General features: G+C 44.9%; 1 protein-coding gene across 1 annotated transcript in view; it reads left to right on the plus strand.

Annotated features, from left to right (window-relative positions):
- The first annotated feature begins 2,257 nt into the window (after nt 1-2,257).
- Nucleotides 2,258-25,791, plus strand: part of rmnd5b (required for meiotic nuclear division 5 homolog B) — a 52,406-nt gene continuing 28,872 nt past the window's right edge. The window contains exons 1-4 of the mRNA XM_063053621.1: nt 2,258-3,056; nt 7,142-7,287; nt 14,322-14,459; nt 17,444-17,544. Coding sequence (XP_062909691.1) covers nt 2,918-3,056; nt 7,142-7,287; nt 14,322-14,459; nt 17,444-17,544 — 524 coding nt within the window. The 5' untranslated portion in view covers nt 2,258-2,917. The remainder of the gene's footprint in view (nt 3,057-7,141; nt 7,288-14,321; nt 14,460-17,443; nt 17,545-25,791) is intronic.

Raw genomic sequence — 25,791 nt, forward strand, 5'->3', positions numbered from 1 at the left:
TGGTGTTCAGAGTGCAAAAAACAACAAACTGCAAATAGAAAAAGAAGAAATAATGATAATAAGTAAGCAATATCTAGAATATGAGATGAAGAGTCCTTGAAAGTGACTCCATTGGTTGTGGGAACACTTCAGTGATGAGGCAAATGAAGTTGAGTGAAGTTATCCCCTCTAGTTCAAGAGCCTAATGGTTGAGGATAAATAACGGTTCCTGAACCTGGTGGTGCGAGTCCTGAATCTGTTCTACCTTCTTCCTGATGGCAGCAAAGAGAAGAGAGTATGTCTTGGGTGGTGGGGGTCCCTGATGATGGATGCTGCTTTCCTGCGATGGTGTTTCATGCAGATGTGTCCACTGGTTGGGAGGACTTTACCCATGATGGACTGGGCTGAATCCACTACTTTTTGTAGGATTTCCCATTCAAGGGTATTGGTGTTCCCGTACCAGGCTGTGATGCAGCCAGTCAATATAGTCTCCACTACACATCCATAGAAGACTGTCAGAGTTTTAGTTGTCATGTTGAATTGCACCTACGTGCTGGGTCCAGGACAGGTCCTCCCAAATAATAACACCTTAGAATGTAAAGTTGCTGACCCTGCCTACCTCTGATCCTCCAGTGACCTCACGGACCTCTGGATACCTCCTCCTGAAGTCAATAATCAGCTCCTCGGTCATGTTGACATTGAGTAAGAGGTTGTTGTTATGATACCACTCAGCCAGAGTTTCTATCTCTCTCCTGCATGATGATTTGTCTCCACTTTTGATTTGGCCTAAGTCAGTCGTGTCATCAGCAAATTTAAAATCAGAATCAGAATCAGTTTTACTAGCACCGGCATATGTTGTGAAACTTGTTAACTTTGCAGAAGCAGTACAATGCAATACATGATAATAGAGAGAAGAAACTGTGAATTACAGTAAATATATATAAAATAGTTAAACAAGTAGTGCAGAAAAAGGTAAGTGAGGTAGTGTCCATTTAGGTATGGATGGCAGAGGGGAAGAAGCTGTTCCTGAATCGCTGAGTGTGTATCTCCAGGCTTCTGTGCCTCCTTCCTGAAGGTAGCAATGAGAAGAGGGCTTGTCCAAGGTGATGGGGGTCCTTATTGATGGATGCTGCCTTTCTGAAGTACTGCTCCTTGAAAATGTCCTGGATACTACGGAGGCTGGTACCCAAGACGGAGCTGACTAATGTTACAACTTTCTGTAGCCTCTTTTGATCCCGTGCAATAGCCCCTCCCCCATACCAAACGGTGATGCAGCCTGTCAGAATGCTCTCCACGGTACGTCTACAGAAATTTGCAAATATTTTTGCTGACAAATAGGAGTCCTCAGACTCCTAATGCAATATAACTGCTGTCTTGCCTTCTTTATAGTTGCACCGAAATGCTGGGTCCACGTTAGGTTCTCAGAGATATTACTGAAAGATGGCATTCCTCGTGAACTAAGCGATCAGCTTCTGCAGAGCTAATGTTACCTGATGTACACAGCCCTGCAGCCGTAGAACACTGGTTTTCGTTGCATTATATCCTGTGAATATATGCTTCTGACAATTAACGCCAGGCTATATTGCACGCAGCACTGTCTGATCAGAATAAAGTGACCAGTGTCAGCATCAGGGTCGAGGTCACTGCAGGTAGCCAACGTCCTGGTGAAGGGTCTCGGCCCGAAACGAGACTGTTAATTTCTCTCCGTGGACGCTGCCTGACCTGCTGAGTTCCTCTAGCGTTTCGCGTCACTTACATGTTTACAAGTTATTTTTGGGGTCGCGACGCAGGAGTGGCCCGCCTCCGGCTTCTGCGGCTCGCTGTAAGGAAACATTCAGCCGAACTGATACCGCAGCCATAGGGAAGACACAAGCACCCAGCAGCCCGGGGGCGGGGGGGACACTCTGACCTCTGACCCCTGACCCCGAACCCTCATTGTAACCACCAATGGATTGTTCCACCATTGCCCAATGGGGGGGGACAGAGTCTCCTGATTCCTCAGCAGTTCCGCTATTTTTCAGTAAGGCATCAATAGGAAAAAACAAAGGTTGAAAATTGTAATCTGCAATCAATAAACCGCAAATCTTGGCTAAGAAAGTGGCCCCAGGTCGGGTTCCCCCGGTCCCTCCCCCGCCGCCGAGTGGTACATCTCCGAGTCCGCTACTTCCTGGTGGACTGTACCACCGGGAAGGGGGTGGCGGTGACGTCACTGACCGTCAGGGGCGGCGGGCGTGGGGTGGCCGGGGGGTCGGCGGCCTGCACCGACGAGAATGCGATGGGGGGCTGCCGAGGATGCGGCGGCCGAGTGCGTGGGCGCCGCGTGAATGGGCAGCGGGCGGGCCGCCGGGCTTCCGTGTCGCCCTGCGTGGGAGTGGCGGGCCCCGCGGCCGCGGCGGGGCAGCGCTGACAGCTGGCGGGCTGAGCCTGTTGGACACAGCTGTGGCCGCGGGCGGACGGACGGACGGACGGCCGCCCTGCTCTCCCCGTCGCCGCCGGAGCGCTGGCTATGTTCCCCCTGCGCGCTGCTGCCTTTCCGGCTGTAGCTGCCCGTGCGTGGACAACCACTGGGCTTCTTGATGTTACCTGTTAGGCTCTCTGTGTTGCCGGAGTGCCGGGGCTTGTGACTGTGACATGGTGTTAAACTTTTAATATCAACTGCGGCCGAGCCTTTAGCGTTGGCTCTCGGTCCATCTCTTTTGTGTTTTTCTCTCTCTCTCGCTTCTTGCGTTGTGTTTCGACGCCTTGCACCTAATACTGAAGGTTTATTGCTTTGTTTCCACCAGTCCCGGGTTTATCTGCAGGGTTTTGTCCTGACCCTGCAATCTGTGTGTTTAATGTGTTTCTGCACCTAGTGTGGGTTCGTTTGTAGGTTCTGCTGGCTGACTCCAAGGTACCCCAGCCCTGCCTGTGTGTGTCTGTCCCACTGTGTCTCTGCCCCATGGACCAGTGTGTGTGTGTGGAGCGGGAGCTGGAAAAGGTGCTGCATAAGTTCCTGATGTATGGGCAACACTGCGACCGCAGCCTGGAGGAACTGCTACGTTATGTCAGTGGCCTCCGACAAGAGCTTTCCAATACAGGTGAGAACATGATGGCATCTCTGTCCAGCACTGATTTGCCTATTAATTGCTTATTCCAAAATTACTGTTTAAAGAACTGCACTTTCAAGTGATTTTCTGGTATTAAATGACCTTCCGGAAATATGTCCCACAAAGTGTCATGCAGAAAGGAAAAGTGATGATCCAGCTAATTCTGGAACTTTTTTTTTAGCAGAAGGAATTATTTGACATTGCTAAGTTATTTTTAACCCTGGAACCTGGAGTTAAAACCTGTTCCTATCTGGAATCTGGTAATTGTTCAATCACTTATCTTATGGGCTTCACTCCAGTTCCTAACCAGTGTTCCAAAGTTGGCAGAGATCACTTGACTTGCTCTTATCCTAACATCGAACTAATTCTATTACAGTACAAGCCTCAATCAGTGATGCCACTCACACATAGCACCATCACCCCTTGGTGCACAACTCACCAGCAACATTGCTTATAATTGAACAGGGGCAATCTCCCTCTTCTGTTTATATTCTGCAAATCAATCAGCAGTCTCCAGCTGTGGTAGTGGTTGATGTTTTGTGTATCTTTCACATTTTGCTATTCCAAGAAACTGTGAAATTGGTGAAAAATGGCAAGGAAATGTGGACATATTGGTCGTTGATAAGGATTATAATATGGTTATTGATAAAGATTATAATATGCCCTAGACCATACTCTGACATTTCCGATCCTGTGCTCTTCATTATAAACAACTAAACACTTGTCCTTCATTTTTACTTGTCAATTTTCATTGTGTTAAGTTATTTTTCCAATAAATGTCTTTATTATTTTGTAAAATTAAGCATTTGGATTGCTTTAAGAGAAGCGTTTACAAATATATGTAGAATAGTGGTTAGCACAGTGCTTTACAGTACAGGCACCTGGGTTCAATTCCCATAGCAGCCTGTGAGCAGTTTTTGTGCGTTCTCCCCGTGACCGCATGGGTTTCCCACAACCAGTTGGTAGGTTAAATTGGTCATTGTAAATTGTCCCATGGTCAGGCTAGGATTAAATCGGGGGATTGTGGGGCAGCACAGCTCGGAGGACCAGAAGGGCCTATTCTGCACTCTATCTCAATAAATAAATATTTTTTTAAAAAGTTAGTCTTATGGTGCTAAATGCGTTCATCATCTGTGTAGGATTTGCTTTCTACAGATTTCTAGCTATGACAAATCCCACAAAAACATCACACTCTAAGACACTGAGTTTTTAATGTCCTATACTGCTTTTTTAGCATGTGTAAACGTTGTGCTCAGTTACTGTGCAAACATGAGTGAGAATCTTAATAAGGAAATAAAGCAATTCATCTTAAAGTAAAATGGTATTATAATGTGTTTCCTATTTTTAATCACATTTGTACATCACAACACCCTGCTTGTGAACTGCTGAAAACAAAATGAGACGGTTGGCATTAAGGTTTGAAGCAGATTTGACTTTGGAACTGATTTGTTGATATCCCATATGTGGCTAAAAGATGCTGAAACGTGTCAGAGGGTAAATGGAAGGAGAAATAAGCAACTCAAACCCGTATTCATGTCCTACCAGGAAAACGTGAGATTTTGGGCTGATCTTCTACCTTGTCACTTACCTTCATTTACTCCTCTGTCCTTTGATCCTCTCCACATCCAAAGTGCTATTGACCCCTATCTTAAATCCACTCAACAACTCTGTCTCCAGTGTTTCTTTCCTAGACAAATGGAAACATTTACTGGGTGGAGAAATTTATTCTTATCTCTGTCCCTAATGGCCAGTCACTAATTTTGAGCCTGCGACTCCCTTGTTCTTAATATCCAACCAGAGGAAATGCCATTCTCCGTTTACCCTGACAGGCCCCATAAGAATTTTACAAGTGTAATCGCCCTTCTCAGCTCAGGAGTACAGGACCAGTCTGCTTAATTCCTCCTTGTTTGACGTACCAGAAATAGTTTCCAGTTCTGTGAATATTTGCTGATTCTTTTGGTAAAATGTCAAATGGGTCTAAACATAGAATGAATAATGGAAGATTGAGTCCTGAGTGAATGTGGGCCCCCCCGCCCCCCCAAACTTCCACTATCGGCTTCAGACTGTTGCAATTCATATCTGCATCAAAAGTAATTATTAATTCAATGGAAGTTCAAAAGCTAAAAGTTCTAGTTTGAAGTCTGACTCTTGCTACTCCTCAGCGGCCTTGGGGTGAATGCCCTCTGTTGAAATGATATAATTAATAATGTATTCTGCAAGGGACGTAGAGAAGAACTTATGCTTTTTTCTGTCTTTAAGTTGTGTGTCTTAATGACAGATGACTACAATTGTTATTGGAAGTTGGTGCTGTTTTAGCTCAGTGAGGCATCCTTGAATCTATTTTTAGGATTGCTACCAGAACAGGTTCGTTCCTCAGTTGTCCCATATTGTTCCTCCTTTTCTAGTAAACAAAGATTTGCATTTGCAATTTTTCAATGCACAATTTCCAACTGTAGGTATGCCATTCGCTTGCCTCTGAATGTGAACATCCAAGGTTCTCTTAACTTAATACATAAAAATGAAAATACCGGCATTGATAGAAGGAAGGAAATTGTGAATGGTTCAAGTTGAAACCCTGATGCAGATCTCTGACCCAACACATCCAACAATTTTATTCCTGTGGCAGATGCTGCTTGACCCACTAAGTTCCTCATGCCACATCCACAGTCTCCTGTGTTTTCATATTGAAATAAAAAATGTACTTGGAGCAGAAAGCCAGCCATTGGATTCATTTTTATTTTCTGGGCTCGACACTTGCGTGCTTCCACAAATTTTCAAGCTTGCTCTGACATTAGACGGTATGCATGACTTTTATAAGGGGACTTGACCTGAACTCTTGGCCTCATTAAACACTATTTGCTCCAAACTCCTGTTGCTGTGATAATGGCTTATTATCTAAATTACAAGTACATCTATTATGCTTCAAAACAGCACTGTTACTCATGTAATACAACCTTTTGAAAAATTAAATTGTGTCATCCTGAGTACTCATAATGTAGACTCAGAAATTTATAAGCAAAGTCCAACTCCCCTTCATTAACTTTGAGCATTCGGGTACATTTTTCAGGTATTTTCCTATTCCTCTAGATGACGACTACACAGTGATCATAAAGGAAGGGAGAATAGAGCAGTGGGCTAAGCAGGTATCTTTGAGGTACACCAATATCAATTGTCAGCAAGGAAGAGATGTTATTTCCAATCCGGAAGTGACATCTGAGTGGTGTCACAAGTCTTGCACTCAATATCAGTAAGACTAAGAATCGATTGTGGACTTCAGGAAAGGGAAGTTGAGGGAGTACCCGCCAGTCCTCATCGAGGACTCAGCAGTTTGAAGTTCTGGGTCTCAACACCTCTGAAGATCTATCAGCTTGATAGTTACAAAGAAGACACTACAGCGGCTATATTTCATTGGAGCTTGAGGATGATTAGTGCGTCACTAAATTTCTACACGTATACTGTGGAGAGCATTCTACCTGGTTGCACGGCTGTCTGGTATGGAGGGGCCACTGCACAGGATCAGAAAAAGCCGTAGAAAGCAGCCAACTCCATCGTGAGCACTAACCTCCCCAGCATCGAGGACATGTTCAAAAGGCAATGCTTCAAAAAGGCAACATCCATCATTAAAGAACCCCTGCCCCCTGCCCCACAATCGCCCAGGCACACCCTCATTTCATATACTACCATCGAGGAGGAGATACCAGGAGCCTGAAGGTACATTCAACATTTCAGGAACAGCTTCTTTCCCTCTCCATCAGATTTCTGAATGGACGATGAATCCATAATCACTATTCACTGTTTTCCCTCTCTTTTTGTATTACCTATTTAATTTTTTATTTATAATTTATAGTTTTATTATGTATTACAATACCCTGCTGCCACAAAGATAACGTATTTCACGACACATGCCAGCGATTCTGATGGAAGAAGCAACATTCACCAATCCACGACGTTATCCCACTGAGTGTCTGTTACACTTTAGCAGATTCATTGTGTCAGTACCAAAGTGATAATAGAAAGCATTGTTACATTTGAACTAAGTGTGAATGGTCTTTACCTTCTATTGTTCTGTTTTCAAGGCCACCTTGACTCGCAGTTGTCTGCAACACTGTCTCTAGTTATGTCACAGTGTTGTAAGAAGATAAAGGACACTGTTCAGAAATTGGCATTGGATCACAAAGATATCCACGGCAGTGTCTCCAAAGTGGGGAAGGCCATCGACAGGGTAAGTAAGAAGTTTTAAGGCATTTTGATACCTACTGGCAGATTAAGGAGGTGTTTCCTCGCCACTTTACAGGTCGGAGGCAATCAATAAATGCTGACCTCCCAGTGGCAACAAACAAATTAAATTATTCATTCCCATAGTGACACAATTTCTATGTTATTATCGCTCTATTAACCAACTTTACCAGTTCAGTTCCTGGAGGTAAATGCAACACTCTCAACACGCTGGAGGAACTCAGCAGGTCGGGCAGCATCCGTGAAAAAGATCGGTCGACGTTTTGGGCCGGAACCTGAAGAAAGGTTCCGGCCCGAAACCTCGACCGATCTTTTCCACGGATGCTGCCCGACCTGCTGAGTTCCTCCAGCGTGTTGAGAGTGTTGCTTTGACCCCAGCATCTGCAGATTATTTTGCGCCTGGAGGTAAATGTTGTGTTGCCCAAGAACGGCTGCCTACCAGCCCCTGGGCCTACTGGCTCCCAGCTCTTCAGCAGCATCCTGTGTATGACAGGGCTGTCACAACCAACTGCAGTCGCATGGCAACTTTGCCAGACTGTGTGGTCCCACCCCAGGCTCGCTGACTGTCAAAGCTTTTGGTCTGATTTGGGGTCACTGCATGTTTGAGTATCTTTGACCTTCACAAACATACTGCAACACTTTTATTTTTTTAATACGGCGATCAGAATAAAAAGAAAGGGGAAAGGATAGCTTGAAGGGGATAGGGTAGGAAAGGTAGAAGGTTGGAGTGGAAGGAATCTAATAGGAGAAGAGAGTGAGCCATAGGATAAAGGGAAGGAGGAGGGGGATTAACCCCTTACCTCTTCTCACCAGCCTGGGCTGGGAATAGAAGAGGTGGGAAGGTGGAGGGAAAATTTTTTTTCTGATATTCATGCCATCAGGTTGGAGTCTGCCCAGATGGAATATGAGGTGTTGCTCTTCCACTCTGAGGGTGGCCTTGTCTCGGAAATCGGGATTAAAGTGATTGGGTCACTGGGAAATTCTGCTACTGCCGGATGGTGCAGAGGTGCTCGAGGAAGAGACCCCCCCCCCCCCCAATTTACAAGGGGTCTCACCAGTGTAGAGGAGGCCACATCGGGACCACCAGGTACAGAACAGCACCCCAGCAGATTTGCAAGTGAGGTGTTACCACACTTGGAAGGACTGTCTGGGGCCCTGAATGGAGGTGAACGAACGGGTGGAAGTTTGGCCATTTGCAGGAATAAGCGCCAGGAGAGGGATTAGTGTGGAGTGACGAATGGACAAGGGAATCATGGAGGGAGTGATCCCTGCATAAAACAGAGATGGGTGAGGGGGGCAGTGAGGTAAAGATGTGTTTGGTGGAAGGATTCCTTTGCAGATGGCTGTAAGTTGCGGAGAGTGATGTGTTGGATCTGGAGGCCCAAGCACTGGCAGGTTAGGGTAAGAGGAACTCTATCCCTATTAAGGTGGCAGGAAGATGGGGGTGTGTGTGGATGCCCGTGGAATGGAGGAGATGTGGGTGAGGGATGCATCAGTGGTGAAGGAAGGGAGGCCCTGTTCTTTGCCAGTGGCCAACAATTTTAGTTCTTATTCCCATTTCCATCCAGACATGTCAGTCCAAGACCACCTCTTGGGCTGCAGTGAGGCCACCCCCAGGGTGGAGAATTAGCATCCCGTATTCTGTCTGGGTAGCCTCCAATCTGATGGTATTGGCATCGATTTCTCATACCGATTTAAATTTTTAAAAAACACTCTCCTTCCCTCTGTTCTTTTCCCCGCTCTGACCTCTCACCTCTTCTCATCTGCCTATCCCCACCCACCCCCGTGCCCCTCCTTCCCCTTCTCCCATGGTTCACTCCACTCTCCTCTCCTATCAGGTTCCTTCCCCTCCAGCCCTTGACCTTTCCACTGCACCGGGCTTCATCTATCACCTTCCAGCCAGCCTCCTTTCACCCACCCCCACACATTTTTATTCTGGCGTCTTTCCCCCTAAATGGAGAGAAAATCCAGAAACCTGAGCTGCAAAGGGACTTGGGAGTCCTTGTGCAGGATTCCCTAAAGGTTAATTTGCAGGTTGAGTCTGTGGTGAGGAAGCCAAATGAGATACTAGCATTCATTTCAAGAGTACTAGAATATACAAGCAAGGGTGTAATGTTGAGACTTTATGAAGCACTGGTGAGGCCTCACTTGGAGTATTGTGAGCAGTTTTGACCCCTTATCTTATAGATCTGTTGAAACTGGAGGGAGTTCAAATGAGGCTCATGAAAATGATTCCAGAATTGAATGGCTTGTCATATGAAGAGCATTTGATGGCTCTGGGCTTGTATTCACTGGAATTCAGATGAATGAGGGGTGACCTCATTGAAACCTATCGAATGGTGAAAGGCCTTGATAGACTGGATGTGAAGAGGATATTTCTATGGTAAAAGAGTCTAAGGCCAGAGGTCACAGCCTCAGATTACAGAGATGTCCTTTTAGAACGGAGATGAGGAGGAATTTCTTTAGCCAGAGTGTGTTGAATCAGTGGAATTTATTTGCCACAGGCAGCTGCCAAGTCTTTATGTATACTTGAGGCAGAGGCTGATCGATTCTTGATTGGTCAGGGCCTGAAGGGATGCGGGAAGAAGGCAGGAGGGGAAAATCGGATCAGTCATGATGAAATGGCAGAGCAGACATAATAGGCCTAATGGCCTAATTCTGCTCCTATATCTTAGTCTTTCTTTCCAGTCCTGAAGACGGGTTTCTCCCCAAAGCGTTGACTGTTTAGTCATCTTCATAGATGCTACCTAACCTGCTGAGTCGCTCAAGGATTTAAAAAGATAAAGACCATAACATAAAGGAGTAGGAGTAGGCCATTTGGCCCATTAAGCCATTCAATCATGGTTTCTCTTAAATTTTAAATTCAGAAAATGAAGTTTTAAAAATAACTTTAAAAATTCTTTACATTTATTTTTTATTTTATCTATTGGGATACAGCACAGAACAGGCTGTTCCAGCCTTTCAAGCCTCACTGCCCAGCAATCCCCCGATTTAATCCTAGCCTAATCACAGGTCCGTTTATGATGACCAACTAACCTACCAACCAGTACGTCCTCGGACTGAGGGAGGAAACCGGAGCACTCGGAAGAAACCCTCATGGTCATGGGGAGAACGTACAAACTCCTCGCAGGCAGTGGTGGGAATTGAACCCGGGTTGCTGGTACTGTAAAGTGTTGTGCTAACCACTACACTATCATGCTGCACATCTGCATGCTAAAACCGATTCAGACATCCCACCTCTCCCGGAAGTTCCAGGAGTCTCCCGCATATCGACAGCAGCTCCCTGACGTCCGCAAATTATATACAATCTCCTGGAAATCGATTTTTTTGAAAGCAAGTGAGAGGGAGGGAGAGGGATGGAGAGAGAAAGGGAGAACGCGAGTGACAGACAGAGAGAGCGAGTGACAGAGAGAGCATCCTGATTGGTCTCTCTTTCTGCTAAGTAGACCTGTCAGTTTTCTCTGTGGGTGGGTTTTACAGTCGATGTAAAGGGGATTAGAGCGAGGTTTGAATTGGAGCGAAATTCCAAAATCGTCCGCTAAGGCATCTTTAAAAATGCGCTCGCAGCAAGCAAATTCTTCGGGGGTTTTTTCCTGAAACACTTCCACTTACAGGTACATGGAAGCCCGAGATGGGCTGGGTTTAAGCGCAACCGTTTTCAGAAGAAAAACTGATTTTAATAAATACCTGGCCCCCACCGAGGTCTGGTCATTAGGACAGTGAACTGTTTACCTGTGCTGTGCACTTTGTATGCATTTTGAATTACACTTTATTAAAGAATGTGGTAATATATTGTTTTATGTGGTGTGCGTGATATATGTATTGGGGCTACACCGTGGTCCAGACAGAGGTGGTTTCGTTTGTGGACAATCAGCCAGATGACAATAAACTTGAACTTGAAGATACAGAACTTATAAATCACTCATTTAAAATCCCCCATTTTGATGTTAAAAAGTAAGTTCTGGTCCTGACTATTGCAGGGGGTGTGTGTGTCTTTGTGCCTGTGCATGTGACTACGGATGTACATGCGATCGGACGTTGTCCGAATGGACGTTAAGCGGCGCACACCTGTAATAAGGATACACCTTATGCTTTTATTTATTTTAGGGCCACAACATATCAGGGAGGCTAAGTGCAGGGAAGGCTGCTCAAGTATTTCACAGTTCTTTTCAGCAGAAAACCAAAGTCTGACAGAGAGGTCACTAGAGCTGAGGTGTACTTTACATCTTTTATCGTTGAGCATAACCTGCCATTCCAGGTGTGTAAGCACCCAGGCAAGCTGTTCAGGAAAATGCTTCCTGATTCAGAAACAGCAAAAAACTATGCCTGCTTATCAACCAAGACAGCAGCTATTGTGAGCATGGCACATTAAGACAGAATTCAGAGGTCAGCTGTCTCTGTGCATCTGATGTCTTGCAAAATTAACAAATTCATTGACACAGACTGCTATGAGGTTGAGACCTCCCTGAAATGAGTTTTTGCAGGGTGGGATGTCTGCCAATTAAAGAATTAACACTGATGAAAGTGTTATCTCTTAGTCATTATCCTCAACTATCAGGCTTCTATCAGAGTGGAGAACTTTAAAGCATAGAGCATAGACATCTACAGCACATTACAGGCCCTTTGGCCCACAATGTTGTGCCGACCACGTAACCTACTCCAGAATCTGCCTAGAATTTCCCTAGCACATAGCCCTCTATTTTTCCAAGCTTCATATACCTATCTAAGAGTCTCTTAAAAAACCCTATTGTATCCACCTCTACCACTGTCACTGGCAGTGCGTTCCATGCACCCACCACTCTGTGTGGAAAAACTCATGTCTGGCATCCCCTCTGTTCCTACTTCCAAGTGCCTTAAAACTATGTCACCTTATGTTAGCCATTTTAGCCCTGGGAAAAAGCCTCTGACTATCCACACGATCAATGCCCCTCATCATCTTATACACCTCTATCAGGTCACCTCTCATCCTCCATTGCTCAAAGGAGAAAAGGTCAAGTTCACTCAACTTATTCTCATAAGGCACAATCTCCAATCCAGGCAACATCCTTGTAAATCTCTTCTGCACTCTCTCTATAGTATCCACAGCCTTCCTGTAGTGAGGTGACCAGAACTGAACACAGTACTCCAAGTGGGGTCTGACCAAGGTCTTATATTGCTGTAACATTACCTCACAGCTCTTGAACTCAATCCCACAGTTATGAAGGCCAACACACCATGTGCCTTCTTAACAACACTGTCAGCCTGCACAGTCAACACTGTAACTTCACTCACCCCAACACTGAACTGATTCAATGACTCACTTTCAAGAATTGTATAACTAATATTCTCAGTATTTTATTACTTATTATTTACTATTATTTTTCTGTTTTTTATATTTGCACAATTTGTCTTTTGCACATTGGTTATTTGTTCATCTTGGTGTGCAAATTTTTCATTGACTCTACTGTGTTTCTTTGTATCTATTGTGACTGCCCACAAGAAAACGAATCAAGATGGTATATGGTGGCATTGAATTGAATTGACTTTACTCGTTCATATACATGAGGAGTAAAAATCTTCATGTTACATCTCTGTCTAAATGCGCAATTTATAGTAATGTATGATAAATACTACATACAACAGGACAGTCAATATAACATAGAAATACAATTGTATCAGCATGAGTTAATCAGTCTGATGGCCTGGTGGAAGAGGCTGTCCCAGAGCCTGTTGGTCCTGGCTTTTATGCTGAGGTACAGATATGTACTTTGATAACAAATTTACTTTGGACTTTGAGTATACTACCTCCCTGCTCCTGGGACTGGTGTGAGGCTACCTGCCTTTGTGTCCGTTTGATTGGGCCTGGGCTGGGAGCCCTGCCTGTGAGTTGGGAAATCTGTGGGAGGTCACACTTCCCTGTTGAATTCCATGACAAAAGTACAGCTGCTAATGATGTGGCAATTTAAAGTAGCACCAATGCTGGGAGCTGGGGCTTCTGACAGCTATTTCCAAAAAGGCCTGGTATTAACACTGGCCTGGGATGAGGATCCCATTGGGTGGGTGGGGTGTATGGAGAAGGTGTTAAAAAGAAATCCCGACCTTCCTGATGGTCACTCAGGGAGATGACCAGAGTTCTGTTCCTTGAAGAAAATCTGGGGAAGGACCGAGCAAAGCCCAAACATGCAGATTACAAGGAAATCGGGCGGTAGGTTGTTGCCAATTAGCACCTGTTGCCCATTAGAGTTATCAGAAACCACTCACTAGGGTACTGCTGATGGGCACAGGGAGCTCCAGTAAAACAGCAGTGAGACAACACATGATGATGAGGGTGGGGGGGGGCGGGCGGTAGAGGAAAACAGCAACAATTAAGCAAAAATTGTGTAGCTGAAAAAAATGACATAATGAATTAATCGACATAAAAGAAATATTATTCGGGATGGCACAGAGGGGCTGTAGAGCTGCTGCCTTGAACTGGCGGAGACGCAAAGCACACACATTCTTTCTGTGACTGGGTGGGTCTCCTGTGAGAGCCCCCATTTCATTCCAAGTCCCTTTGGTGTGCAAAGCTAGTTGGTTAATTAGCCACTTTAAACTGTGTTTGGTGTCCAGCTGAGTATTAGAATCTGGGAGGAATTGATGGAACTGTGGGGCTAATATTTAAAATAAAGATGGATTAATGTAGAATTGGTATGTAGGGGTGGTTGATCCTCTCTAGGACAAAAGGCCTGTTTCTGTGCTGCATCTCTGATTCTAAATAATAAACAGAGTAGGCTATTCTTTCTCAAGCAAATTTTGGAAGAGTTTACCTACAGGTTGATGGTTTGCTTGGGTAGTTAAAATGATGCTGCGTTTACAGATTAGGCTGCGCTGTTGCCTGGCCAAGTACGCTACATCAGTGCTAGCTCTGGTACCTACTCTGCACTCATTCACTCTCCGTTGCTTTTGAAACAGTAGTTTTTAGTCAGTGAAGGCCACATAGAAGATGTTGTTTCCTTGAGTTGTCTTGCCTGTTCCTTTCATAAAATCCTGTCTTTTGTGCAGAACTTTGACACGGACGTGAGTGGAGTCGGGGTGGAAGGTGTCTGGGATCTGCATGAAAAGCAGCAGTTCTTGAGTGAGGCTGTGGTGGAGCACTTGTACAGACAAGGGCTGCTGAATGTCGCGGAGGAACTATGCCAGGTAAGACCAGGAGCTGACCTGCTCGCCGGTGGGGAGGGTTGTTCAGCCATAAGGTTGATAGAACATGAGATCTGTGGTAGGGATAGGAAGGAGACGGGGATCAGTTGGTCCCTGATCAGGCACTAATCTGGGTGGACATACTCCAGCCAATGTTGCTGCCATCTTTCCTGGATGTGTTCTCTTTCAAATTTGGGAGCAACTATTCAGAGGAATGTTAAAGATTTCAAAGTAATACTCTGTAGAAATGCAAGCATTTCCAGCATCTTAGTCAAACGCCAATAATGTGATGAAATCCTGACTGTTGGCCTGGGTGAGAGAAATGCAGCATTCTCGAGCAGCCAAAAACCTCTTGCAACATTCATTCTCTCACACATCCATTTCCCCAAACTGGTGGATTGCCACTGCCCTGTACTGTCTGCAGGATTCACAATAATATCTCTCTAATGCTTCACCAGAACCTCCTAAGCATTGATCACTGAGATGGGAAAAGATAACAAGTGAATGGAATAATCTCCAAATTACACCCCATGCTTACTTAGGATCAAACTCCCTCTGGACAGCACGTCGAATGTACCTTTGCACTATAGATTGCAATGTTCCAAAAAAGGCGGATCATCACCTGCAGTCTCGGATGTATTTACTGGTGGGGCAACAAGCACTAACCTTACCAGTTTGCCCTCATTCCGTGCGAATTAATCTTTCCTTTACGCAACTGCAGCTGGAACTGTCGGCAAGTCCTTGTGCTATCTTAGGTTACTGCTAGGAAAACTGTAACACAAATTTGGAAGCTATTTTCTGAGAGGTCTGATGTTGGCAAGTTGTCTTGTAATCACTTTGAGCTGTTGAAAACAAAAGCGTGGAGGGCCAGGACCTTCTCAGCTGTAGTGATGGAAGCAGATCTTTTGACGATGGAGGCATGTTTGCGTGGTGTAAGCATGTGGGCAACCTGAGGCTATGTGGCAAGGCGTAGTTGTGCTACAGAAGTGCCAAAAAATGAAAATGCCAACAAGAGAGTCTAAACCACATTTGATGTTTTCCCAACACATGTCACTCATCATCAGCTGTGCTGGCTTTATACATGCTGTGGCTCTAAGAGCCAGCCGGAGTCCAGGGGTGCTGTGGCTGATGACTTGCCTCCTGACATCAAGAACCTCTCCATCTACAAGGCTGAAGGGATGCACTCCATTTGCCTGGACGAGTGCAGCACCAGCAGCTGTCAGCAAGTTCGACAGCATCAGGGTAAAGTGAGCCTCACCCAGTCTAAACTTCCATCCCTCTTCCACTTGTGCACTGTGAAGGTGGTGCATATTGTCTGCAAAATGCGTTAGTTACTCACCTAGGCTATTCCAACAGTACCTTTTAAACCAGCGACCTCTACCCTAAAGAACAAATGTTTCTGGTTTGTGGGGATGACAGCTCCTACCCTGAGTTGTAAGATATAGAACTGTACAGTACAGGCCCTTCAGCCCACAATATTGTGTCAGCCTTTTAACCTATGACAAAATTCATCTAATCCTACTGTCCCACATAGCCCTATGTGCTTCTTTCAACAGCAGGCTCATCTAAGAGTGTCTTTAATGGCCCTAACTGCCTGCCTCTGCCACCATCTCTGACAGTATGGTCTATGTACTTGCCACTCTCTGTGTAATCATACATTCCCCCCCCCCCCCAAATACTTTCTTTCCATCACCCTAAAAGTATGTCCTCTCATTTTAGCCATTGGACCTTGGGGAAAAGGCACTGACAGCCCACTCTTCTATGCCTCTTACCGTGTACGCCTCGTATCAAGTTGCCTCTCAGCCTCCTTCATCCCAATGAGGAAAGCCCTAGCTTGCTCAACTTTTCTGCAAAAGACATACAAAATTCAGGCAACGTCCTGGTAAATCTCCCCTGCACCCTCCCTAAAGCTCCACATCTGTCCTTCAGTGCGATGCACAGACCTGAACATAGTACCCCACCAGTAGTCTGTCTAGCGTTTTTGGAGGTGCAACATTATTACCTCATGGCTCTTGTCATGTATCACCTTGATTTGGAAATGGACCCCTGATTCTTTAGCACCGGGTCCAAAGCTCAGAAGTTGTTCCCCAGTAGCACTGCAGGATTACCTTCAGCAGGGGGACTGTAGTAATTCACCACCAGCTTTTCAAGGATAGTTAAGAATGACAGCAAGTGATGGCCCTGCCAACAGCACCCAGATCCCATGACACTGATTTACCAGGGCCTCAAAGCGAGGGTAGGCTGATCCCGAATAACAGTACGCCAGCAGAGCAATCCATCGTCATGGCAACTTGTTTCCAGGACTACTGGACCGCCTGTGCTGTTATTGAAAAATGGAATCCTACACCTCAATATGAGGCCTATCAGGGTGTCTTGTCTGTACTAGGTCTTTTGATACAGTTTCCAATCTCTTAATTCACTTTGCCTCTTTTCCCCCTAAGAATTTAACCAATTCCATTGAATGCTAGCCATTTCCATCAAAAACTGTACTTCAGAAGGCAAAAACTTTCTTTTTTAATCCTCATTTTCATTTTAGTTTCCTTATCAGTTATCTCAAACTGCTATCCCTGGTTGCTGGCCCACTCTGAGTGAAGATGGTTTGTCCCTTGTTCGTTGTCAGCACTTTAATGGTGACTACCACTGTTACTGCTCTAAATTGCCAGTCAATCAATGGGCCAGTAGCCTGTGTAAAGGATGACCAATAAATATGAAGTCCCATGTAGAACCCCCATACCATTGACATGCTGTGTGGTGCCCAGAACTGAAAGCACAGTGAAGTTGAGACCAATTCAGCCCACAACAATCGTAGCCACTTGCCCTTTTCTGATCCATCTTTATATTGTACTACAGATCTCGATACCAAATACTGTATTATTTTGTATATTTTCTCTAAAATGCAGAAATTTTAATACTGTATTTCCTCATGTGTTGAACACTGTCACTGGGTACTAAACTTGTGGCAAATCTCATTTTCCATCTTTTCCCAGGAATCTGGAATATGTATTGAGCTCTGTCAGAAGGAACCCTTTCTGGAGTTGAACAGGATCCTGGAGGCACTACGGGTGCGAGATTTGAGGCCAGCACTGGAGTAAGTCTTGGTAGAAATTTCCCTTCCCACGCCTGAGCCTGTTTCAGGCAGAACTCTTAAGTTGCTGAGAATTTTTGGCTCTCAGCAACCGGGACGGTTTCATTTACTGGAACCGTGGTGTGAAGTACAGGTATTGGGGCCTTCTCTTTCAAGGTGAACAGTGGTTAACTGACCAGTAGCCTTAAAGTAAATCAATTAGTAGTGTTTCAGTTTAAAAAGTGTGTCAGTGAAAATGTTCTTTTATTTATCTCTGGACTGTGGGTATTGCTAGCAATGCCAGCAAGGAATTCCTTTCCCCATCTGTTGATCAGAGGATGATGGTGGGCCTTCAACTATGAGCCCCCCTTGTCTTTATGGAGAAAGTTCCAGGATATTGGGAACCTGCTGTGATAAAGGGATGGTGATGCACAGCATTTCCAAGTCAGGATGGTGTAAGGGAGAGCCAGGAGACTATCAGCGAAAGGACTTGTTTGCATCAGTTCCCGAAGGTTGATTCAACAATGACTTCTATATATTTCTGGGGCATGGAAAAGTTTATATAAAATGTGAATAAACCTCTTTCATTTCTTATTCTTCATCGGCCTCTTTGACATTTCCTCATTTCAGGAATGAATGGTGATGCTCCCTCGCTGCATAAGATCTAAGATATCTTATATAAGATATTAAGCCATTTGGCCCATCGTCTGCCCCATCATTTCATCATGGCTGATCCATTTCCTTCTCAGCCCCAATCTCCTGCCTTCTCCCTGTATCCCTTCACGCCCTGACTAATCAATAATTTATCAACCTCTCCCTTAAATATACCCAATGATCTGGCCTCCACGGCCACCGGTCTCAAGTTCCTCAGATTCACCTGGCTAAAGAAATTTCCCCCTCATCTTTGTTCTAAAGGGACATACCTCTATTCTGAGATCTTGGACTCCCCGATATTGGAAATGTACTACTTTCACGTTGACACCAACATGTTTGGGTTCGAGGTATCCTTCATCCATAAGTGTGTGTCCAGCATTTGCACTGCTGCGCCTGGTGTATCTGTACTGACCATAGCCTGACACAGGTTCTGAGAAGCCCTGTCCGGTCAGTCTGCCACTAGGACAGAGTGGCTGGATGTTGCTTTGTAAGCATTTGACTCCCCTACTCCAAAACTACATTACTTGGTTATTGAGCTGCAGTATGCAGGTGAGGCTCGGGATTGTATGTGCTGAGAGGCTGAGCTTCATCTCTCCTTTTATTAAAACATCCAGCTCTCTTTCCCCTCTCCGCAAACCAATAACCAGCTGGGCTGTGTAAACAGCTCCCCTCCAGGGCCATTGCAATCAGAATATTGCAGAAGGTCGTGGTTTGAATGTGTTGGTGATAGTTGGAGAAATGTAAGTGTTTTGTTTAATTTTGTTGATAATATGACTTGAGTGCCAGTATTGGCAGTGTATTACCATGACAGGGTCTTACTCCTACAATATCTTGATGGTCAGTTGAGAATTAACAAGATAACATGTAGAATGCCATTGTTGGCCACCACTGCCTTGAACTGCAGTTGACCATGTCCGCTTGTTCTGTTGCTCGCTGGCAACTGGTGATGAGATGGTGACGTTGAATGAACAGGGACAGTTGCACTTTCTGTCTCTGGCCTTAAACTCCAGGAATCAGTTTTCCATTACCACTCAAGCTGCATTTTCAGAGATTATGAATAAGCACAAATGAAAGGTGCTGTGGCCTTGGTCAGGGCCTTTGACTCTCAGCGAGGGTGGCACGGTGGCACAGTCGCTAGTGTTGCTGCTTCTCAGCTCCAGGAACTTGGCTTCGGTTCTGACCCTGGGTGTTGTAGCTGCTGGGTTTGCATGTTTCCTCTGTGACCACTTGGATTTCCTGTGTGTGCTCAGGTTTCCACCCACATCTAAAAGACATACTTTTAGGTGAATTGGTTACTGTAAGTTGCCCTATATGTTAATGATTTTTTTAAAAAGTCAAATAGGAGCTAATGGGCATGTGAGAGAGAATGAGTCACTGGGATGTACGGAGAAGGTGGATGGAACCGATGGAATTGGATACTTGGAGGCAGATGGGCTGAGTGTTCCAAGGATAGGAGGAGAATCCTTCGACTTGGCTGCCCACAGATATGTATTTCCTTCATCTGCTGCATGCAACATGACAGCTGTGATGCTAATCAGTTGGTCTACTGCCCTACTCCCAGTGCAGCAAGGCTGTCTCATCACTGAAACCCTCTTCTCAATCCACCTTGCTTCTAATTTAGTACATCTTGTGCTAAAGAGGAACCAATCTACAGAACAGGTGGAAGCTTCAACATTGGTGACCTCTTGTTATTGAGCTGCAGGATACAGGCAAGGCTTGTATATACCGAGAAGCTGAGCTTTAAGTCTTATAATAACATTTAGGAGCAAAATTAGGCCATTTGGCCCATCAAGTCTGCTCCAGCATTTGATCATGGCTGATCCAATTTTCCTCTCAGCCCCAATCTCCTGCCTTCTCCCCATATCCCTTCATGCCCTGTCCATTCAAGAACCTATCAATCTTTGCCTTAACTATACATAAAGACTTCGCCTCCACCGCTGCTTCTGGTAAAGAATTCTACAGATTCATCACTCTGGCTAAAGTCTTCATTGAGAATGTCATCAGAAGAGTCAAGTTCCTCCCACTGCCAGCAAGGTGGACATTGCTGTCCCCAGTCTGTCTTTTGACCAGTTGAAGAAAGGTGTGACCACAAGCTCGACACTGCTAGCAGCAGTGACTCCTTGCCCCTTCACTTCTATCTGAGATTTGGAAAACTCGCAGCAACACTTCAGGGCACTGGAGGACCAGCAATGTTGCCTGCAAAATCCTCCAAATCCAGCAGAAGTCTGAGCAAACTAATGTCAGTGCCCTGGGTCCCCAGTATTGAAATCCTAGTTAAACTCAGCCAGGTCTGTTGAGAAGGCAGCATCATTTGGATAGCCAATGCCAAGCTCCTGAAATGGACTCTGTTCTGAGCTCTCTCAAGGGAAGAAATTACCAGGAGTATTCAGGTGAGGTTGCAGATTCCAGTATGTACATAAAGCTGCTTTGGAAAACACGTAACATCCTCAGCAACTTGTGTTACTTCCTGGCCAATGACAGCTCATAATAGGAAAGGCACACCCAGTAAAGAGTTTCCATGAATTTGCAGGAACTCGCTCTCATAATCCCCACCCAACAGTCTGCAAATCCCATATTATTGGTCTCGTCAGTCACCTCAGATCAGAGTGGAAGCAAAGTGTTTCTGACCCCGAGGGAGAGCTCCTGGTGATATTTCCTTGTGGGAATGTATTCAATCACCCTGATAAGTTGTTTGCCTTTACACAACATGTGCAGTTAAAGTGGTCTGATCTTGTTCCTTTTGTAAAATTGATGTTGCGTTTAATTGGTCTGTTTTATTTTAATATAGACTCACTTTCAAGGTTTCTTTATCTCATGTTCACAATATTTAATGCTTATCATTCATAAATATTTTTTTATTTGTATTTGCACAGTTTGTCTTTTGCAGACTGGTTGTCTGCCCTGTTGAGTGTATCCTTGTTCATCAGTCACTGAAAGCAAGCATGCAGGTACAGCAGACAGTGAAGAAAGCTAATGGCATGCTGGCCTTCATAACAAGGGGAATCGAGTATAGGAGCAAAGAGGTCCTTCTGCAGTTGTATAGGGCCCTGGTGACACCGCACCTGGAGTATTGTGTACAGTTTTGGTCTCCAAATTTGAGGAAGGACATTCTAGCTATTGAGAGAGTGCAGCATAGGTTCACAAGGTTAATTCCCAGGATGGCGGGATTGGAAAGATTGGAGTGACTGGGGTTGTATACACTGGAATTTAGAAGGATGAGAGGGGATCTGATTGAAACATAAGATTATTAAGGGATTGCACACGCTAGAGGCAGGAAACATGTTCCTGATGTTGGGGGAGTCCAGAACCAGAGGCCACAGTTTAAGAATAAGGGGTAGACAATTTAGAACAGAGTTGAGGAAAAACTTTTTCACACAGAGGGTTGTGGTTCTGTGGAATGCTCTGCCTCAGAAGACAGTGGAGGCCAATTCTCTGGATTCTTTCAAAAAAGAGTTAGACAGAGCTCTTAAAGATAGCGGAGTGAAGGGATATGGGGAGAAGGCAGGAAAAGGAAACATACTTATATGTTTCATGATCACAGTGAATGGTGGTGCTGGCTCAAAGGGCTGAATGGCCTACTCCTGCACCTATTGTCTTGTCTTTCAGTAATTCTATTATGGTTATTGGATCTACTGAGTTCGTCTGCAAGAAAACAAATCTCAGGGTTGTATGTGGTGACTTACATGTACTTTGATAATAAGTTTACTTTGAACTTTGAAATAAGTGAAAAACTTAAAGGAATTTCAAAAACTTGCACAACAGCACCACCAACTGGTTAGAAGGGAAACTGCACAAAGCAGACTGTTCATTGGGATATTTTTTCTAAATGTTTATAGAGGCCTGAAGTTAATTATTATTGAAGCTTGATGAAGGACCTATAATAAAAGAAAAAAAATATTTTTTTTCAATGAGTCTTATTTCAGTGGTTGGTAAGTTGATGGAAAAGATCCTGAGAGGAAGGATTTATGAACATTTGGAGAGGCTTAATATGATTAGGAATAGTCAGCATGGCTTTGTCAAAGGCAGGTCATGCCCTACTAGCCTGATTGATTTTTTTTGAGGATGTGACTAAGCACATTGATGGAGATAGAGTAGTAGATGTAATGTATATGGACTTCAGCAAGGCATTTGATAAGGAACCCCATGCAAGGCTTATTGAGAAAGTAAGGAGGCATGGGACCCAAGGGGACATTGCTTTGTGGATCCAGAACTGGCTTGCCCACAGAAGGCAAAGACTGGTTGTAGATGGGTCATATACTGCATGGAGGCCAGTGACCAGTGGTGTGCCTCAGGGATCTGTTCTGGGACCCCTTCTCTTTGTGATTTTTATAAATGACCTGGGTGAGGAAGTGGAGGGATGGGTTAGTAAATTTGCTGATGACACAAAGGTTGGGGTATTGTGGATAGTGTGGAGGGCTGTCAGAGGTTACAACAGGATATTGATAGGATGCAAAACTGGGCTGAGAAGTGGCAGCTGGAGTTCAACCCAGATAAGCGTGAGGTGGTTCATTTTGGTAGGTCAAATATGAAGGCAGAATATAGTATTAATGGTAAGACTCTTGGCAGTGTGGAGGATCAGAGGGATCTTGGGGTCCAAGTCCATAGGACACTCAAAGCTGCTGTGCAGGTTGACTCTGTGGTTAAGAAAGCATACAGTGCGTTGGCCTTCATCAACCGTGGGATTGAGTTTAAGAGCCGAGAAGTAATGTTACAGCTATATAGGACTCTGGTCAGACCCCACTTGGAGTACTGTGCTCAGTTCTGGTCTCCTCACTACAGGAGGGATGTGGAAACCATAGAAAGGGTGCAGAGAAGATTTACAAGGATGTTGCCTGGATTAGAGGGCATGCCTTATGAGAATAGGTTGAATGAACTCGGCCTTTTCTCCTTGGAGCGATGGAGGATGAGAGGTGACCTGATAGAGGTGTATAAGATGATGAGAGGCATTGATCATGTGGATAGTCAGAGGCTTTTTCTCAGGGCTGAAATGGCTAGCACGAGAGAGCACAGGTTTAAGGTGCTTGGAAGTTGGTACAGAGGAGATATCAGCGTGGAATGGGCTGCTGGTGACAGTTGTGGAGGTGGATACGATAGGGTCTTTTAAGAGACTCCTGGATAGGTACATGGAACTTAGAAAAATAGAGGGCTATGGTAACCCTACGTAATTTCTAAGGTAAGGACAAGTTCAGCACAGCTTTGTAGGCTGAAGAGCCTGTATTGTGCTGTAGGTTTTCTATGTTTCTATGTTATCCCTATAGCCTTTGATATCATTGACTATATGATCTGACCATATGATGGGACACTGGGTATATGAGTCGGAATGTTGTGTTGAAGTTGCACAAGATGTTGGTGAGGCCAAATTTGGAGTATTTTGTGCAGTTCTGAACACCTACCTACAGGAAGGATATCAATAAGTTTGAAAGTTGGCAGAGAAAATATACAAGGATGTTTCTAGGACTTGAGAAGGTTTATTGGGATGCTCCTGGGACTTGAGGATCTGGGTGATGGGAAAGGATGGATAGGTTGGAACTTTCTTCACTGTTGTGCAGCAGAATGAGGAAAGGTCTTTTCAAGGTATACAGACTTCTTCGGAGTATAGATTGGTAAATGCAGGCAGGCTTATCCCTCTCAGTCTGGGTGAGACTAGAACTGGAGGTCATGAGTTTAGTGTGAAAGGTGAAATATTTAAAAGGAACCTGAGGGGAGCTTCTTCACTCAGAGGGTGGTGCAAGCGTGGAACGAGCTGCCAGTGGAACTGGTGGATGTGGATTCAATTTCAACATTTAAAAGAAATTTGGATAGGTACATGGCTGAGAGAGGTTTAGAGAGCTATGGTCCACAAGCAGGTAGATGGACTAAGCATGTGCACTAGATGAACTGGAGGGCCTGTTTCCATGTTATAGTACTCTGACGCTGTATGATCTTTTCCCCAGTGCCTTGTTTCTTGTTGCGCTGTTCAGTGAGACTGGCCTTGTCACTTCCATCTGCACACTCTGATTACTACATGTTCCTTCCCATTCCACTCCCCTCCACCTTCTCCCTTTCATTCATCCGGAAATTCTGATTTATGTAAGTTTCTATAATCCTCTTGACACTGAGCTAAATGTCATCGTGTTACACAGTATGGAAAGAGGCCATTTGGCCCAACATGTCCATGCTGACTCAGTTGTTTACCTGAGTGAGTCCCATTTCCATGGTTTTGATTTGCAGAATTATTATGTTGCGTAATAATGCGCCACTCTCTGCCCATAGGAATACACTGTTGCAAATTACAAGCAGACTTCCAGATGGACAAATATTTTCATTACAATTCCCATTCCCTTTCCAACAAGTCGATCCAGGGCCGCCTCTTGTGCCAAGATGAGGTCACCTATTGTCCACTCTCCTCTCCTATCCGATTCTTCCTTCTCCAGCCCTTGAACTTTCCCACCCACCCGGTTTCACCTGTCACCTTCCAACTAATCCTGAAGAAGGGTCTCGACCGAAAATCTTTACTCTTTTCCATAGATGCTGCCTGAGCTCCTGAGTTTCTCCAGCATTCTGTGTGTGTTGCTTTGGAGTTCCAGCACCTGCAGACTGTTGTGTTTGTAATATACCCATCATACATTTCTTTCAGCCCTTTAAATTTACAAGATGCTGCTTAATAAAATACTTCCCAAAAAAAGTATCATGGCGCGTGGCCAAGTGGTTAGGGCGTTGGGCTCACGATGTGAAGGTCATGGGTTCGAGTCTCGGCCAAGGCAGTGCGTTGTGTCCTTGAGCAAGACACTTAACCACATACTGCTCCAGTCCACCCGGCTGAAAATGGGTACCAGCAAATGCTGGGGTTTAACCTCGCAATAGACTGACATCCTATCTCGTACTCTCAGTCGCTTCACGCCACAGAAACCAGCATAAGCACAGTACTGTATATGGACAACCTCCACAATATCCTGCACTGCCTGTCTAGTATTCAGTGGCAGATGAGTTGTAGTATGCAAATACTTTATCTATTCCATTATACACCTTGTATTCACCTAAATTATACGCAGCTTTGACGTCCTATTTGATCCCACTGGCCGTAGTCCTAATTTGCACCTACAGATTGTGCATTCTTTCAAATGCCACTGACTCTCCTTTCCCAAGTGCACACTGTTGATCTGGGATGCGGTTCATTCTTAAAGTACATATATGTCACCATATACAACCCTGAGATTTGTTTGCGTGTGGGCATACTCAGCAAATCTATAGAATAGTAACTGTAACAGGATCAACGAAAGATCAACCAGAGTGCAGAAGGCAACAAACTGTGCAAACATCAATATCATTAAATAGCAACAAATAACAAGAACGTGTGATAAAGAATCCTTAAAAGTGAGATCATTGATTGTGGGAACATTTCAATGATGGGGCAAGCAAGTGCAGATATCCCTTTTTACACAATAGCTTGATTGTTGTGGGGTGGTAACTGTTCTTGAATCTGTAGTGTGAGTCCTAAGGCTCCTGTACCTTCTACCTGGTGGCAGCAGCGAGAAGAGAGCATGGCCTGGGTGGTGGGGGTCTCTGATGGATGCTGCTTTCCTGCGACAGCATTTCGTGTAGATGTGCTCAATAGATAGGGTGCTTTACCGGTGGTGG

This window comes from Mobula hypostoma, chromosome 7 (genome assembly GCF_963921235.1).
Source record: "Mobula hypostoma chromosome 7, sMobHyp1.1, whole genome shotgun sequence".
Lineage (NCBI taxonomy): Eukaryota > Metazoa > Chordata > Chondrichthyes > Myliobatiformes > Myliobatidae > Mobula > Mobula hypostoma.